General features: G+C 41.7%; 1 protein-coding gene and 1 long non-coding RNA gene across 8 annotated transcripts; one reads left to right on the forward strand and one right to left on the reverse strand.

The window, feature by feature from the left end:
• Positions 1-5,127: 5,127 nt before the first annotated feature.
• On the reverse strand, positions 5,128-10,815 carry LOC139583431 (uncharacterized). The gene is made up of 2 exons (XR_011676559.1): positions 10,562-10,815; positions 5,128-5,648 (listed from the first exon to the last, which is right to left on the reverse strand). It is a non-coding gene; the product is annotated as an uncharacterized lncRNA (long non-coding RNA).
• On the forward strand, positions 10,014-17,449 carry LOC139583424 (GRB2-associated and regulator of MAPK protein 1-like). 7 transcript variants are annotated; one of them, XM_071414496.1, is made up of 6 exons: positions 10,014-10,411; positions 12,084-12,224; positions 13,084-13,214; positions 13,401-14,585; positions 14,869-15,029; positions 15,368-17,449. In XM_071414496.1, the coding sequence occupies exons 3-6, from the start codon at positions 13,188-13,190 to the stop codon at positions 16,233-16,235; spliced, it is 2,241 nt and encodes a 746-aa protein (XP_071270597.1). In that variant the 5' UTR covers positions 10,014-10,411; positions 12,084-12,224; positions 13,084-13,187; the 3' UTR covers positions 16,236-17,449. The 7 variants fall into 7 exon arrangements, with proteins under 7 accessions (XP_071270597.1, XP_071270598.1, XP_071270596.1 ...); XM_071414497.1 differs by having other exon boundaries at positions 10,019-10,141; XM_071414495.1 differs by lacking the exon at positions 10,014-10,411 and adding an exon at positions 10,872-11,196 and having other exon boundaries at positions 15,371-17,449.
• Positions 17,450-17,454: the final 5 nt, after the last annotated feature.

Below are 17,454 nucleotides of genomic sequence, written 5' to 3' on the forward strand. Positions count from 1 at the left end.
TCCATTTTCTGGTGAGAAATCAAACCACTTGTCAATGCATGTAATGACAGTGTCATAGAACTTCAAAGTCCTGTTGCTGCTTGGACCTTTGAGCTGACAATTGTTTGTCCATCAGCTGCTTGGTCTGGTATCCAAAAAAGCTGTCCTGTTTCCACTGAAGCATCTTCATTGTGAACTTTTGGACTTCCTCGTAAACATCTGTGATGTTGAGCGTTGTTTCCTCCAGCTTTTTTACGAGTTGGTCAAAAACACACCCCACGTTGTGGAAAAAACACAAATCTTAGCAGCTTCTGTTTTATCTTCATACTCAAAAATACTCTTCAGTGCCACAGGACAGGTCTCCAAGGGACCTGAAGTATGAAGTAAGAGCTGGCCAGCTTTGCAGGAGACGATCGACAGCTGGATGAAGAGAATGTTGCAGAATTTCACGCCACTCACAGTCCCTCTCTTCGGGAAGCAGATACTGAGACATGGCTGTAGATCCTTAAAAGAATTGTTTCAATATCCAATGACAGCTGATCGCAGGCATGCTTGCAGGCATTATGAGCACAGAGGTAAAGACAGTTTCAGGTTGAATATTTGACAGATATTCGCCTGTAGTTTTCCTTACGTCCACCAAACGCAGTTAGGGACCGTCACAACATTTTTCAAATTTCAATAGCTCTAACCATTACTCCCAAAACTTTCAAAACTGGTTGTAGCTAACCCGATGGCATAGACACACATTGCACACATTTTTTTTGTCGATTTACATCTCGCACTATTTTAAATTATTTATTAACATTTTTGAATTTCAATAGCTCCTTGGTCATTTGACCTACTGACCTCAAACAAGGCTCAGAATGTACACTCAGTGGGCCTACACATTGCACACCCTTTAGTTTGTACATTTTCAGCTCACACGTTTTGACATTAATTTTTCCAAATTTAAAATTTCAATAGCTCCTTGGTCATGTGACCTACTGACCTCAAACAAGGTTCAGAATGTCCACTGACTATGCCTTCATATCGCACACTCTGATGTATGTCTACTTTAATGTCATGCTATTAGACTTAAATCTGTAGGCCTGAGACCCAGTAGGTGTGGACAGTGGACACCCACACTTAGAAGTAATTTGGAGAAAAAGAGAGTATCTGACTGATAGAGTAGTTAACAGTGATTACTATTATCTCCTACCCCCTTGTACCCTCAAACCCTTCCAGGACATTACAATCTCACAACGCAGGATATTCAATGGTCCTTAGACTCCTTTCTAACAGTCCTCAAGCTTCAATAGGATAGTCATAGACTGCGTCACTGTTGAAATTCAGAGTCAATGTTATCATTTTAGTAAGTCTTATGGTCGGGCATAAAATGTCTCCAGTTTCTTGCTTTCTCAGGCCCTGCTGAGTGGACGGTATTGATGCCTTTTTAGTCTAGCTCCAGTCAGGTGTCATTATGTTATAAGCACCCCAACCCACTCCCATTTCGTAACACCCTCTCACTTTCTACCATTTGTCTACACTCCAAGAACCATGAGAGCCCTCTAGCTGTAGACGCCCCCAGATCCATGACAACTGAGATTCCCATATCCATAGCCTTCTTAGCTTGTAGGTCTAAAAGCGTTCTTGTCTTTACTATGTTGAAATATCAAGAACACTAAGCTTTTGTGACTCTGGTAAGTCATTTAAAGTCAAAGCCTTGTTTTCCTGGTACATAAACATATACTACTAACTAGTTCTGTTTATTTTGACTTTGCAGCATAAAAATCTTGTTGGGAGCTGAAAAACACTTCCACAGCTGTATGTTAAATAAAGAAATACTACAGCTCAGTGCAATGGTAAATGTTAAGTCAGTTGTGCGATATGGACAGTAGAGGGGGATGCTGTTGTAGTGACAGTAGAGTCATCACTATTTTCAGGACTTTTCTTTTGATGATGGTCACAGCACTGGAGAATAACCTGGTTCTGGTCCAGATGTACCGGACTCATTTGCCTGAGAGTGGCCTCTAAAATAGTAAATAAAGTTCTGTTTGCTTGTATACTGGTCATCCTTATGCACTCCATGCAATACTTGCTATTGTTTGTAATAGTTAGTCATGTTTTTGTCCACATTTGTTTGGAAATACGTGTAACTGTCCTTTGTCATTGGCATACAGCTGCATGGTGTGACATTAGTTGTCATGTTGTCACTAAGCTGGATGTTGTTAGTCTAAAGCATACTTTTACAAGTTTGTTTAATATTTGCATTTGTCCCCCAGCTCTTTACCACAAGAGTCCAGTCTGCTTTTCACAGCCCTTATTGCAAAGACGACATTGTAAAATCCTTTTTCCAAAATTGATTTAGGTACAGTTTTGTGACGAGGTATGAGGGTTGTGATATGGTTAATTTAATAGTAAAATCATTTAAGGGATCAATACATTTCTATATTGCATCCCCAGTATTTGCATGAACCATCATGCCAAGTGTTTTTGGTTGACACTGCTGGACAGAAAGAGGAATCGGGAACACGCTGCATTCAAATTCAGTTCTTAGTTGTACTGGATCTAATACATAAACATTTTTACATACATTCATAAGTGTAATAATTGTTTATGACATACTGTGAAAAACTCGCTTGGCTGCTGGCTCTGTCACTTTCAGACATGCGCAGAACCACAGAGGTTCTCTGTAGAGAGAGTAATCCAAAAAGGCAGACACACCCCTTGACTTTCAATTGGTAGCCTTGACCTGTGTATTCTCTCCTGATTGGCTCTGTGGTGCTTAGTCAATGGGAACTCCGTTGCCGGCCCCATCATAACGTTTTTACAGTCTGACTAAAGTGCCAGAGGTATAAGGAGTGACATCCTCCTTTGTATTTATGGGAACAAATACTTCTTAACAATTTTGATCCTATTCTTGGACAGTTAGAAGACAATGCATCAATGCAACAAAAAAAATTAACTTACAAATTACTGTCCATGAGTAACCTCAACCTTGTGGGTCTGTGGGTGTTTGGGCCAATAAAGTGGCAACTCAATTCTACCACTGATGCCCCTATGAACGGGGACACGGGGCAATAGTTTTTGATCTAAACCAGCCCTTTTTTACTGGAGTACACTAACCCCTAATTGGGGCTCCTTTCTTGACACACAGTAGCAGTTAACCAGATAAGAAATAAAGAAGATCAAAAAGTAGATTGTTGTAAGGGTGTATTACATCCTGTGCTGGCCACATTGTCATGTCCATTCTGGATTCTGAGTGGTAAAATCATAGCTGAAAAATGCCTCTGTATGTGTATACTGTATGTGGGAATGTCTTATTCCATGTACCAACACTACATGTAAAACCCTTAGCGGCGCTAGCTCGCGATTAGCATGAAAACATTTACAAAACTCACATAAAGCTCATTTGACCTAAGACAACCCTGTAAAAACTTTGCTAATATCTACAACATACCAGCTTTTGTAAGAAATTGTATTAGATATTGGTAACTTGTTTTAACAACTTCTCAACATTAGCTATAGTTGACACAACATGCACACAACCCCTCTTTCTCTTGGACATATGCTGATCTCATTAGACGACAACCACCGACACACACAACTCCCCTCCCCCATGACAATTATAGACACTCAAGGTTGGAGCACAAGACAAAGGACTGTGGGAAGAGCCAATGGAATGTCGACATCAGGCCTGATCAGGACTACCCAAGACCCAGATCGACAAATCGGAAGGCCAGACTACCAGATCAACCTACTTTGCTTGTTGCCTATATAAAACTGTACAACTGTTTAAACTGCCTCTTTTCCAGACGATTCCATACGAATCAGACAGAAAGGAGCCGTGCTGCACGCTTTGCCTAATATTTTTACACTTGAATAAACCTGCCTTATTATACAATTATCCACCTCGTCCTATGTCTCCACTTGTTCTCCTGTCTCCAGTAAACGTTTTATCAACACTTTCCAACAGCACAGATATTACTTTTGAATACCCTTTGAAATGTTAATATTTAATCTAAGCCTATGATGCAGAAATTAACAACTTCAGAACCAGGAACGTTAACGTTAGTACTATGGCACTGTTTTAACAGGAATCGCAGTCCTATGGTCTCTAATTTCACAAAACTGTCTCTTGCAGAATGAAAACCATGCAGAGGAGCCTTGACTGAGCTAGGGGGAGGCTGATGCACAACAAGGTAAGCAGCATTGTAGTGGGTTTGGTTGGGTTTACTGTTGTTTTTTTCCATTCTTCCTTCTCCTGCTGGCCATCGTATTCGTTCTTGGTCAACATTTCTATTTATGGCTTTGCTTTAAAATCCAATATTATAAAAACATTACTTGGCCACAATTTATGACAGTTACTATAATTTAAGAGTGTTTTTGGAATGAGGGGGGCGGGCGGCGTGACAATACATTAAGTAGCCTAAACGCATTGCATTGTTGTTACAGCCAGCTCCGGTTACCGGGCTCCTCGGACTTGGAGAGGAGCTAGAGGTGCACCTTGTTATGCCATCACTCAAGAGCAACTGAGGTTTCTGATGTCCTGTGCTTTGTGTGTCTCAGATGGCAGATATTCTACATGTGTCCCGATCAACACTCAAACATTGTCTAAGGTCAGTTGTTCTTGGGCGTAATGCTATAAACTACAGACTAGATGCATGGTTTACAGTTTCTTACCAATCAAACAATTTTAGAATGGCTCCAATCAAGACAGGACTTTAAAATGACTATGATGATATACATTACCTCATCCCTGTCCACTGTTATATTCTGACATGTCAGACTTGGCTCTGGATGAAAAGATTAAGGACTTGGTGGCTGGGAACGACAAACTTGGACCGGAGGCTGTTCGAGCACAATTAAGGGCGTTGGGAATCCGGGTGCAGAGACGCAGTGTGAGGGACAGCATGATTTGTGTTAACCCGAGGGCGGCTGCCCTCAGAGCCATGTCGCAGAGGCTACATAGAAGGTCATACCGTGTTGCTGGATCAAACTCGTTATGGCACCTTGATGGAAACCACAAACTGATAAGGATGATGTATCTTTGTGATAGACACAATTATCTATATCACTGGTGAGAAGTTGTACATTGTAACATCTCAAATTGTTCATCAACAATTAACAGTTCAGTTTAGCAAGCAATGGCCCAATATGTCAATCATGTGGATAATAATTGTTTTATTGTGTTTCTGCTACTTCTGTGATCGATAGAATATCTGCATCATGAAATTAACAAACATGCTTATATTGAGGACATACTGAGGCAAAAATGGTTGGAACAAAGTATTTGTGCCTAAGTGTGAACACCAGGGAGTCTGTCCTCTTGACTCATTAACTTGATTAGTTAACATTGTTCCACATTTTGGATGTTAATTTAATATCTGGTCTGCTGCTTTGTTATATACTGCAGGTACCAGATGCAGCATCTAAGTGGTAAAGGAGGATGGTGATGTTTGTATATTTCATGTGTCTTCAGCTTTTGTATCTACCAGTGCTGTTTTCTGATTTAGGTGGAGGATAGTCATACATGGTGGCATTGGTTGGTGCAGCCGCCTCGTTGTGTTTCTCCGTGCTTCCAGCAACAATCACAGCAGTACTGTAATGGATTGCTTCATGAATGCTGTCTCCAGATATGGTGTTTCCTCCAGAGTTAGGATGGACCAGGGAGGAGAAAACAACACCGTCTGCATGTAATACACATTGAAAATATTATTGAAAAATAGAGCTACATGCATCCTTAAAAGGTCTTCTTGACCTACACATTCTATAGTGAGTGATGCATGCGGCTACATTTGTCTTCTGTAAATCATATTCAGAACACAATCACATTATGTTTGACAGCTTTATTGCTTTCTCCATGTTTTTGAAATGTATAAGCCTTTAAATGACCTTTTACATGGGGGTGTAGAGCCACATTTTTTCAGTGAGGCTATACAGGCAAGTGTGTGGCCTTCAACCTCCTGTGCCAGAACTGAAAGAAATTGCGGAATATGACTTCAGAGAGAAGTTGGAGAAGGTAAGTAACGTTATACTGTGATGGATGTTATGTTACTGTTAATTTGCACTAAGTTTGAAAATAAATTGGGTTGTAGTTCATGAGAACTTTTCCACATGGATTTGGTTTGTTTTTGTTGGCAGTCAATCTTTAAAATTTTGTGATAATCAGTTTATTGTTTTGCTAATTTATCCCAAAACACAGTTCAATAGACAATCTAAGACCAGTTAGCACAAACTGTTGACAAGGCACAGGAAGTGGTCATGCTGGGTCCAGTGCGATAAACTCACAAGGAGTTTATTGGGCTATACAGGGTGTCGGAGACAACAGGCGAGGGCATTGCGAAAGTGGCAACTGAAGTGTTGTTGAGGCTCAATTTGCCCATGTCTGGCTTACGTGGGCAGAGTTACGATGGTGCCTCAAACATGGCAGGAAAATACACAGGTGCACAGGCAATTGTGAGGAGGCAGCAGCCATTAGCCCTCTATGTCAATTGTGGAGCACACTGTGTAAATCTGATTACACAGGCTGGCTGCTCAGCCTCCCCACTGATCCGGGATTCCCTTTATTGGGTCCATCAGTTATGTGTCCTCTATGGCCAGTCAGGAAAGTTTAAGAGCATGTTTGAATCAATTGCCACGTCCAAAGAAACACATCTGCCCACCCGGAAACCCCTATGTCCAACAAGGTGGACTGTGCAGAATACTGCTATTAGAGCTGTGCTAGGGCAGTATGAGCGGGTACTAAGCAGCCTAGAGGAGATGGCAAAATCTCCATCCAAGACAGCTTCAACTGCCAGTGGCTTATTCGAGCACTTCAGAAAAGGCAAGACTGTGTTGGGCCTCACACTTGCCTCTGCTGTTCTTGGAGAGCTTGAATGTCTAAACATTTCACTGCAGAAGAAAACTCAGACTGTCTCTGGTATGCAGGCGAGTGTGTGCGGTCATCTTTTAGGGGCACGAGAAATGACGAAAGCTACCTTGCACTGTATGAGAAAGCAACATTGATTGACTCTATTGATTCCATTGAGATGCACTCAAGGCGATTTGCTGGCAAAGCAGTGGATCACTATAGGGCAGAATTTATTTAAGTGTTGGATGGTGTGGAGTTTCAGTTTGGCGACCGTTTTGACCAGGACGGTCTAAACGTCCTGCAAAAGTTGGAAAGAGCGCTTCTCACGGGGGAGTTGGATGAGTCTTTAGATCAGTACCCAGAACTGAACATAGATTCTCTTTCAGTGCAGATCCCTCTCTTTCACAACAAATACCCCTGTAGCAGCAGTGGTGAGGCAGCAGAGGTCCTGAGGAGGCTTCCAGTGGAAGTGCGGGGGTTGTTTGACAAAGTTGAGGTGCTGATCAGAATTTTGTTTGTGGTGCCAGTGTCTTCATGTGAGGCTGAGAGGAGTTTCAGTGCACTTCGCAGGTTGAAGACTTGGTTACGGGCTAGCATGGGCCAAGAGAGACTGAACGGCGTAGTTGTCTGTAATGTACATAAAGACAGGCTGGACAGTCTCAAGAGGGACTTGAGGCAAGGTTTTGAGCGGTCCTCAGGGACCTCCACTCTATATTATATGTAAACTTACTGGGAAACCTTGTGGTACTGACTACATTCATTCCACTTTTTTATTTCACGGACCCCTTGCAATTAGTCCATGGACCCCTGTTTGAGAACCCCTGGTGTAATTGATATTTGTTCTTTTGTTTAGTCGTTTTTAGTACATGACAGTACACTTACAAATTATTTATTTCATGTTATTTTATTTAAAATTGCATACTTTGTGCGACATACTTGTCCATAGCTGCTGTTTGAAGAGTTGAGACACTGACTGAAGGATATTTTGTTTGATTTATTTGGGTTTTTCATTGAAGTAGTTATTTTGCTTTTAGAACTGTACTTATTTTAAGCTTTTTGTTCTTGTAAAGATATTGTAGTAGACGCAGGCCAGTGGCACATTTAATGACTATATAAATGTATCAGAAAAAGTAAAATGAAAAGGTCAATTCAATACAGAGACCACCTTTGTGATGGTTCTCAATGGAGACTCTTTTAGATGTGATCACACCATGTTCATTGTATTTATGAAAACTACACCCATACAGTGTACAGTACCATTGCTACCTACTGGCCTTTCTTGATATTGCTGGTTGTAAGTACGAATACCTACATACATACTGGACTGGTAAGGAGCACTGCTATAACTATTATTAGTAGTAGTATTGATTTAAACATTTGAACAAGTTGGTTAAACCCTTCAGTTAACTACTGTACCTATCAATTATTCAGTTGTAGGAATTATGCTTCCTCAATATACATTTAACATATTACAACGTAGGCTATGTGTTACAGCACTACTTTTGGTGTCCCCCTCAGGAATTGCTCTTGAGAAAATGTCATGTAATTGTCCCCTCCAAGGTTGATATCAGATTTTCGCCCCTGGGTCCGGTTGAAATATTATCGATTATGTTTGTTAAAAACAACCTGAGGATTGATTATAAAAAAACATTTGACATGTTTCTACGACCATTACGGATACTTTTTGGAATTTTCGTTGAACGAACAGAAAGAGGCTTTGGTTTTCTGAACATAATGCACAACCCAAATGGCGTTTTTTTGTTAAAAGTATAAAAGTAACAAAAAGTAACAAAAAAGAACATTTGTTGTGTAACTGGGAGTCTCATGAGTGCAAACATCCGAAGATTATCAAAGGTAAGCGATTCATTTTATTGCTTTTCTGACTTTCGTGACCAAGCTAATATAAGGCTAACTGTTCTAGCATTGATTGATACACTCACAAAAGCTTAGATTGCTTTCGTTGCAAAGTATATTTTCAAAATCTGACACGATAGGTGGATTAACAACAAGCTAAGCTGTGTTTTGGTATATTTCACTTCTGATTGCATGATTATAAATATTTTTAGTAATATTTTTGAATCCGATACGTTTGGGAATTTTCTTCTGGCTTTCAGGACCGGAACGAGACTGTAGTTTTCCGAACATAACGCGCAACCCAAATGGCGTTTTTTTGTTATAAAAGTAATATTTATCGTACAAAAATAACATTTATTGTGTAACTGGGAGTCTCGTGAGTGCAAACATTCGAGGTAAGCGATTAATTTTATTGCTTTTCTGACTTTCGTGACCATGCTAATTTGGGGCTAGCTGTTCTAGCATTGATTGATACACTCACAAAAGCTTGATTTCTTTCTCTGTAAAGCATATTTTCAACAAGCTAAGCTGTGTTTTTGTATATTTCACTTGTGATTGCATGATTATAAATATTTGTAGTAATATTTTGCGCCCTGCAATTCAGCGATTGTTTAGGAAAATGATCCCGTAAAAGGGATCCGTAGCGCAGAGAAGTTTTAAGTTAATTTACCTTGATAGTATTAACACAGTCCTATGCGTTTCCGTGGCTGTTATAGTTTACATGTTTTTTCAGCAGGGATTTTAATAAAACACAAGACGGTGCCGTTCACTGCGTCTAGCAGTATGACAGGGCAAAGTTTGAGGCTAACTATATGATATAATGTGGCCGGGGTTCGAGGCAACCGACGTTAGCTAAATTAGCTAGCAAAATATCTGATTTAGTTTATGCTAAGCACTGCTGATACTGGTGCTAGATTGATGTTAGCTGAATTTTATAGCCAGTGATGAGAAACAGATCCTTCCACTGTAAACTAGCTGATAAACTTTACGATTCAGTAACAACAAATTTCAAAGACAAAACCGTTACCTTGTAAAGGTTCAAACTCTGCTTGCGGTGGAAAAGGAAGTTCCTTCAAACTGTGAAATCTGGTTGAAAGAAGGAGCTAGGGAATTTAGCATATTAAGGAACGCTTTAAGTTACCGTGTCTTGACGTGTGCAGGACCGCTTGCAGCCGTTTATTTAGCACATGTTGAACAGCCTGCAAGCACATTTGCACGCGCTTATTTGACTCTGTAGGCGTTAATTTAGCGCCGGCACCTGTTTACTTTACACAAGCAGCATTAAAAATATCGCGTTTTGACCACGTGCTTTAAGACCCAAACGGCGTTCCATAGGCAGTCCTCTTGATCTATTTACGTGACAGAGAGTATTGAGCTGAGAAAACGCTGTTCATGTTCCTTTCAAAGAGGCAACAGCTGGCTTTGCTAAGACTTATCTCTGACTTGGACCAAGAGAAAGGCTATCCACAAGATCAAGTACGCTACCTATATGCTCATAGCTTGATAGATACAGAAGGACAGTGTGGAAAACGACAGGGTCTGTGTGACCTTCTCTAAGAAAACAAGTATGGTTTAATAACATTGACCAACAGGTCACATTCTCCTACAAGTATAGCATTACAAATGTATGCATGAATGGTGCTGGAGTAGCCTAGGCATATAAGGTTGAAAGTGGACTTTCAAGAAGGAAATTGGCTGTTTTGATCCCCCACCCTGCAGGCACCGATCTTCTTCAGCTCCCACTAAGTAATTTAACTAGTTTCTTTCTCGTGTGGATAAATAATATGCATAACATTTAAAGCACAATATATGCGTTTATATATGTTATATGCATAACATTTGTCAGCCTGATAGTTGTTCGAGTAGTACACAAAGTAAAATAAAGACTTGAATTACCTCATGATATTCTCCCTTGGATTCCCCTGTTTGTGTTGAGTCTCAAGCTTGGCCTTGCGGTGAATTCAAAAGCTGACTGGCAGGCCACAGTAAAAACCGGCTATATCGTACAAATTAATGAAAACAAAAATTAGCTTTTTTGTCTTTAAGGTTAGGGTTAGGCATAAGGTTAGAAGTGTAACATTTTAGAAATAGGCGGGGTTTCTGGCTGTGGTAACTAGTGACGACCCAGACAAGGGAATAGTTTGAGAAGTAGGCGTCTGGCATGTGCAGATATCTATGGTTTCAATACACAGCATTTCCTGTCAATTTAGGTGCAACTAGCATACTAGCTAGCACGGAGCCAACATGGCTGTGCGACAATTCAGGAAAAAAATAGCTAGCTAACCTCAAAATAAACAAAACCGAACCAAAATAAAGGTGTAGGTTACATGCCTGAAAACAATGCAAAGCTAGCAGCAACGCCGGGAAGTGGTGCGTTCATGCTATGCATGTCGTCTGTTTACAAGCTAACATGGACCTTGGATCAATGCTGTACAACAATTTGAAAGATGTATCATGGAGCACGACGTCTTTACCCTTAGATCGACTTGTCAGTGTTTATAGATTGCCGCAAATTGTGAAGTTGGACAGTGGTAGGTAAACTTTGAGCAATATATTGTTTTTAGTAAGGGTTAACGAGTTAATACGCTGCTTAAAATGTTAGTAAGCCAATTAAGTTAGCTACGTTGTCAATGACAAGAGGCTAGCTAACGTTAGTCAACAAAGTTGCAAAAGCTTACCTAGCCTTTTAATACAATTTGAAAAAATAGAATAAATGTATAAACGCTTGTAGCTAGCTAGATTCATTGCTTGATTGTTATCAAGTTCCCGGCACTGCATCTCAATGCTAGAGGCGTCATACTGACCCTGGTTCGATTCCAGGCTGTATCACAACCGGTCGTGATTGGGAGTCCCATAGGGCAGCGCACAATTGGCCCAGTGTCGTTAGGGTTTAGCCGTGGTAGGCCATCATTGTAAATAATAATTTGTTCTTAACTGACTTGCCTACTTAAATAAATAAACATAACGTTACATTTGTAATTGAAAGAGGAATGCATTGCAATAGTTTTTTCTGTAGCATGCAGTCCAAGAGTGGGCTACCAACAAAAACGTAGGTAAACAATAGAGCAAATGCAGAGATTTTTTCACATGCAAATGTAATTTGGTTTAGGCCATGATAGCCATATCTACAGTTCTATTTAAAGCTTTAGCTACATAGCCATTGAAAACAATATTTTTTACATTTTAGCCTACAGTTATAAGTCTAGATTAATGCTTAAAGTCTACATTAAACATGAGGTGATACGCTAACGTTAATCATGTAAAATATACCATTCATGTGGGACTGATGACTAGTTATACATTTAAATGATTGATATTACAGTATTCAAATCAATCTGTAAAAAATTGTGCCAATTTTTTTTATGACAGTGATGTTTGCTACTTGTGTAATTTGAATGAAAAAGTGTCTCTTCTCCAGGTGAGTTGGTGGACGTCTTACGAGACAATGACTACCTCTTGATTCATTCCTGTCGTCAATGGACTACAATCACTGCACACAGTCTGGAGGAAGGCCATTATGTCATTGGGCCCAAAATAGAGATCCCGGTACATTATGAAGGTTAGTCAAATCACTGTTCTATTTTTAAATCTACTTTGTCAGTGGTTCACGTGGCAATGTTTATTCAGATGTATGTGAATGCCTTAGAGTAATATTAATCAGAACTAAACCCACTCAACCTTTACAACATTCACTATGACTCTTCCTTGCCACAGTCTAGCATATCATTTAAGCAATCTATTTTACATCACACTTCACATGGACTGATTAGACAGATCTTTGCTAAAAGCTTATTTTATTGTTAACAAGCTTTTCAATCTCTTTCTAAAGCCATTGAAGTTAATCAAGGAAAAATACATTGATTTGTACTACCAGTACATTTTAAATCCTGTGCTAGAATCAAACATGCAAACACGCACATTGTACTGTTTGCTCAGGGTTTAGAACAGGCACAGTCCCATTTCACTAATCTTAAAAGATTCTCAGGCTTGAATCAATGATTACACAGACGGTACCCTTTTTACATCACTGACTCTCTGCTGCGCCTGCACCAATCCAACTGATCTGGCCAATGGGACCTCAGACTGACATATGATCAATGCTCTCGCCTCACAGCATATGGGAAGTGTACTTAGTCAGACTGTAAAACTGATTCACAGAAACACTGTACATAACACTGGAACATTGAGGTTGCAATGAAAGCTTGGCCTGGTGCAGGCTGAGGCTACTGCTGGGAACCAGGGTTATTCAGATAGCAATGTTCCCAAAGGGTCTTTGTTGTGTGTTCACTGAAATATTTCAGAGATGTTTCCTTTTGAAGCACAGACTAAACTAAAAGGGCCTATCCTATCCAGTAACATAAACAAAGGTAACATGCAGCTAGGCTATCCTGTCTGATTCTCTCCACCCCTTCCTGTAGGTCAGTTTAAGCTGCTGGAGCAGGACAGAGATGTCAAGGAGCCGGTGCAGTACTTCAACAGTGTGGAGGAGGTGGCCAAAGCATTTCCCGAACGGGTGTATGTCATGGAGGAAATTACGTTCAATGTGAAGGTCAGTTGCTATTGGTTGATAGTTAATCAAAAGTACATTTTAGCCTTAGTGACTTAAGTTATGTACATTTCCAAAATCTACAGATGTGACATTGTCATAAGGAGGTCAATTGGAGTGTTTTTAGGGGTTATAGTTATGTGATCTTTAGGCTATGAGACTACAATCCAACACGTCCTCGTCTCACAGATGGCTTCGGGCGAATGCAACGAGGACACGGAGGTGTACAACATCACACTAAGCACCGGTGATGAGCTCACCCTCATGGGCCAGGCAGAGATCCTGTACGCCAAGGCATCCAAGGAGAAGTCGCGCTTCAACACCATCTTCAAGAAAATCGGCAAGCTCAACTCCATCAGCAAGATCGCGAACCGTGGCAAGATGCCCTGCCTCATCTGCATGAACCACCGGACCAACGAGAGTGTCAGCCTGCCCTTCCAGTGTAAGGGTCGCTTCAGCACCTGCAGCCCCCTAGAGCTTCAGATGCTGGAGGGCGAGCACACTATCCGCAACATCGTGGAGAACACCCGGCTGCCCGTCAACGTCAGCGTGCCTGGCAGCCCGCCGCGCAACCAGCATGACGTCCACCTGATCCGCGAGAGTCACCGCTACAAGTTGGTCAACATCCAGACCAAGACGGTGGTGGTGGGCTGCGTGCTGCGCAGTAACAAGATCATCCCCGTCCACTTCCCGCTCCACATGGCCTCCATGCCCAAGTTCATCATCCCTGAAGGGTTGCTTCAGAACGAGCTGTGGCTGGACACCATGGTGCACCGCTGGTTCACCTACTGCCAGGAGCAGTTTGACATTGACGACTATTCCCGTGCTGTGCGTGATGTCAGGACCGACTGGAATGACGTTGAAGGGAGGAGCCCCAAGAAGAGTAGTGGTAGTAGCAGCAACAGCAGCAATGGCTGCTCTTCCCACATGCACATGCCCAGCTCTCTCACGTACGCACGCGACGAGCTTACCCAGTCATTCCACCGGCTCTCGGTGTGTGTCTATGGCAACAACCTGCACAGCAACAGTGAGGTCAACCTGCAGGGCTGCATGACGCTGTGCGGAGACTGGGTGCTCCTGCCATCCGAGGGCGTGCCGGCTGATTCGGTTGACACAGAGTACCTCTTCCCTGAGCTGCTGGAGGACATGAGCCAGTCGGATGTTCCCTACGAGGAGCTGTGGCTGGACCACTTGAGATCAAGTCGGGGAGGAGGAGGTCACAGTGTAGGTGGCGAGGATCCAAGAGGCACCAGCAACACTATCGCCACCTCCATGGCTGTCATATCATACCCCGTCTCCTCCTGTCATATGGGTCCAATGGTCAGCTCTGAAATCTGTCTAGCTCCGCCCCCAGTCCCACCAAAGTCTGAAGCTGTGAGTACACATGAATTCTATCACCATGGCTACATTTAACAACTAATATTCCAGTATTACTACCAAGCAAATTGGAGAAAATATTGATGTTACTGATATAATTGGCTTATGATCAGATGTAGGCCCATTGTAACAATTTAATATTCTTTACTGGTGTAAACATCCTCTCACAGCTAAAAACAAACCATTTCCCAAATTAGCTAGCAGTTGTTCATTGCTTGTTTTCACTGGCTGTTTTGGGATGGTTTGAGGCTTTCTGATTTACCTTCACCTTCCTCTCCAGGTGAAGGTAGAATGCCGTCATTTGAACGCCCCTCCCATTCCCCCCCGAAGTTCCAAGCAGATGATGTCCACCCCAACGCCGGCTGTAGCTAAGGCTCGGCAGACGGAAACGCGCTCTCCAAGCCCTACACTCTCCTATTATTCCTCAGGCCTACACAGCATGTAAAATCCCAATGTGTAACCTCATCATTTGCACATACCTTTTGACTTCAATGCATGTTTCACACACACCACTCAAGTTAGGATTTGGTCCTGCAGTCTATAGATTTTATTCTGATACTAGATGATACATTGAATTTACCATAATTTAAAAAAAACTTATGTACACACTTCCTTACACATTGCTGACTAGTCAATAGCCCTTGTTTCCCTCCCAATGGTCTGGAGTGTTGGGCTACATTTATCCCTATGTGACATTATTTCAGAATATTGTAGCTGTGTTTAGACTCAACTTGTACCTAGTTCTTTCACTAACTTTGGTATTTTTGTTTTGCTCGCAGCAGTGGAGGAGAGAATGAAGTGACCGAGGCAGACGAGCAGAACCACGTATGTTACCCCTGTAACTGGGTCAAGGGCAACGAGGAGTGCCTGACGGCATCCCACGTGAGCCCACCTCTCGACGGCGTACTCTCCTGCCCTTCTAGACTATCGTGGCCCAACGACTTCTATGGAGGGGATTCTCAAAGCATGGAGGAGTTCCTGCCTATCCCCTGTCAAAGTTACTACAGCTATCCCAGAAAAAGACCCTCTGGCACGCCCAAGTCGCCATGCACTTCCAGCCTTTTTGACTTAGATAGAAAAGAGCAGAAGGGCGGTAGCGCCATCCCCTTGAAATCCCACAAAGCCTCATACACTAATCAGTTTTGCACCAAGTCGTCGAGCTACACCCTGGAAATGTACAGAGACAATATGAGAGACGAATGTAACACTAAACAAAGCCTATCGTGCCCCATCTTGCCACCGAGGACGACCAAATCAAACGAGACATGTAAAGATTCTGTCGAAGATACGGCGCAGGACACTCTAAAGTGCCTGGTCAGCCAACAACACGACCAGGTCACGACGACGGAAATATTCTCCATCTCCTATCCCCCCCTACCGCCACTGTCCTCCCCCTCCCTGCCAGCCCCCGGAGGACAATGGCAACCACCTACCAACCTCTCTGGTCTTTCCATCGAAGAGGTGTCCAAATCGTTACGGTTCATCGGCATTTCCGGTGACATTGTGTCTTCGTTCGTGACAGAGAAAATCGATGGGAATCTACTTCTGCAGCTTACGGAGGAGATTCTGACGGAGGACTTCAAGTTAAGCAAACTCCAAGTGAAGAAACTCATGCAGTTTATTAAAGGTTGGAGGCCTAAAATATAGCCTAACCCTTTACCAAAATGTTTTGTACTCAAATGCTATGCACATCCAGAAATTATTCTGGGGGTTATTTCATATAGCAGAAGTTGGCCAGATGATTTTCTGAAACAATTCTGCACATTCTAGTTCTTTGAGAAATATAACACATGAATTGGGCATAGTATATGAATTACTATATACCCTCAATAACCCACACTCAACGTTAAGCTTTCTTGTTAAACCAGAAAACCAAGGGCAGTCTCGAAGGTGGCTGCCTAACTTGTCAATCCAGCTCTCCGAAGTCCAACCCTGGTAATCATTACAGTTGTCTATGTAACAGGGATGCGTTTGTTGTGTGTTAACTCGTCATTATATCTGTTTAGATTTTCTGTTTGTCCTCTTTAGGGACATTCCCTCACAACTCCGTTACTATTTGCTTTAACCCAAAGCCTTTCAACAGAAGTAATGAGGTTATTCATGAAAGTTTGCGATCCAAGCGATGGCATTTAACTAATTTATGTGTGTGCTTCTTGTAATGCGTAATTAATAACCACCAATACAATGTAACTTCATATTCCGCATAATGAAATGCACTTGAGTAAAACCGCCGTTGCCAGTACAAATAGACTGTGAATCGACTCATGACAACTGTGTCCTTAAATCTGTCATTTTTTTGAACCAACGTTAACTTTAATGGTTAGAGGAAGCATTGGGGTTCAAGAAACAACTACCGGGATGTACTGTTGCTAAAGGACAATGGTTTGACAAATTAAACGGAGAACTTGCTATTTAAACTAAGGATATGTTACATGGGTTTTAAAGAATATTTAATAACTACTAGCCATTGATTCATTTTATATAAACTGGGATATATATTCCCTTATTGTGCACATTCACAAATACAGATTCTGACTTGAGACTAATCTGCCTTAACCCACCATAGACCATTAACTATACTACATTTAGCTGGGGTTCAAGGTAGTGAAGCGTAACAAAACGTTCAGATAGCTATAGTCGTAACATGATTTCACATTTCTATCTGCAACATTTCACCTTACTGAATACACCTTGTGTAATTTTCCGGTGTTTGTGTGTCAAATTATTGTAATGTTATGACAGTAAATGATCAGTAGCACAGGATCATGAACGGGAAAACGTACTAACTTATGAACCCCCATTATATTTTGAACTAACTCTTTCTATGGTTGTGTATGATCAATAAACATGGACACGTCTCATCTTT

Source organism: Salvelinus alpinus, chromosome 8 (genome assembly GCF_045679555.1).
Source record: "Salvelinus alpinus chromosome 8, SLU_Salpinus.1, whole genome shotgun sequence".
Lineage (NCBI taxonomy): Eukaryota > Metazoa > Chordata > Actinopteri > Salmoniformes > Salmonidae > Salvelinus > Salvelinus alpinus.

What these genes read in the sequence shown, in the direction of transcription:
- LOC139583424 (XM_071414494.1), top strand. Translation starts at nt 11,049, where the DNA reads ATGCATGTCGTCTGTTTACAAGCTAACATGGACCTTGGATCAATGCTG. An exon ending in TCCCACCAAAGTCTGAAGCT is followed by an intron (nt 14,586 to 14,868) that starts GTGAGTACACAT and finishes CTTCCTCTCCAG; the next exon opens with GTGAAGGTAGAATGCCGTCA. An exon ending in TCCTCAGGCCTACACAGCAT is followed by an intron (nt 15,030 to 15,367) that starts GTAAAATCCCAA and finishes TTTTGCTCGCAG; the next exon opens with CAGTGGAGGAGAGAATGAAG.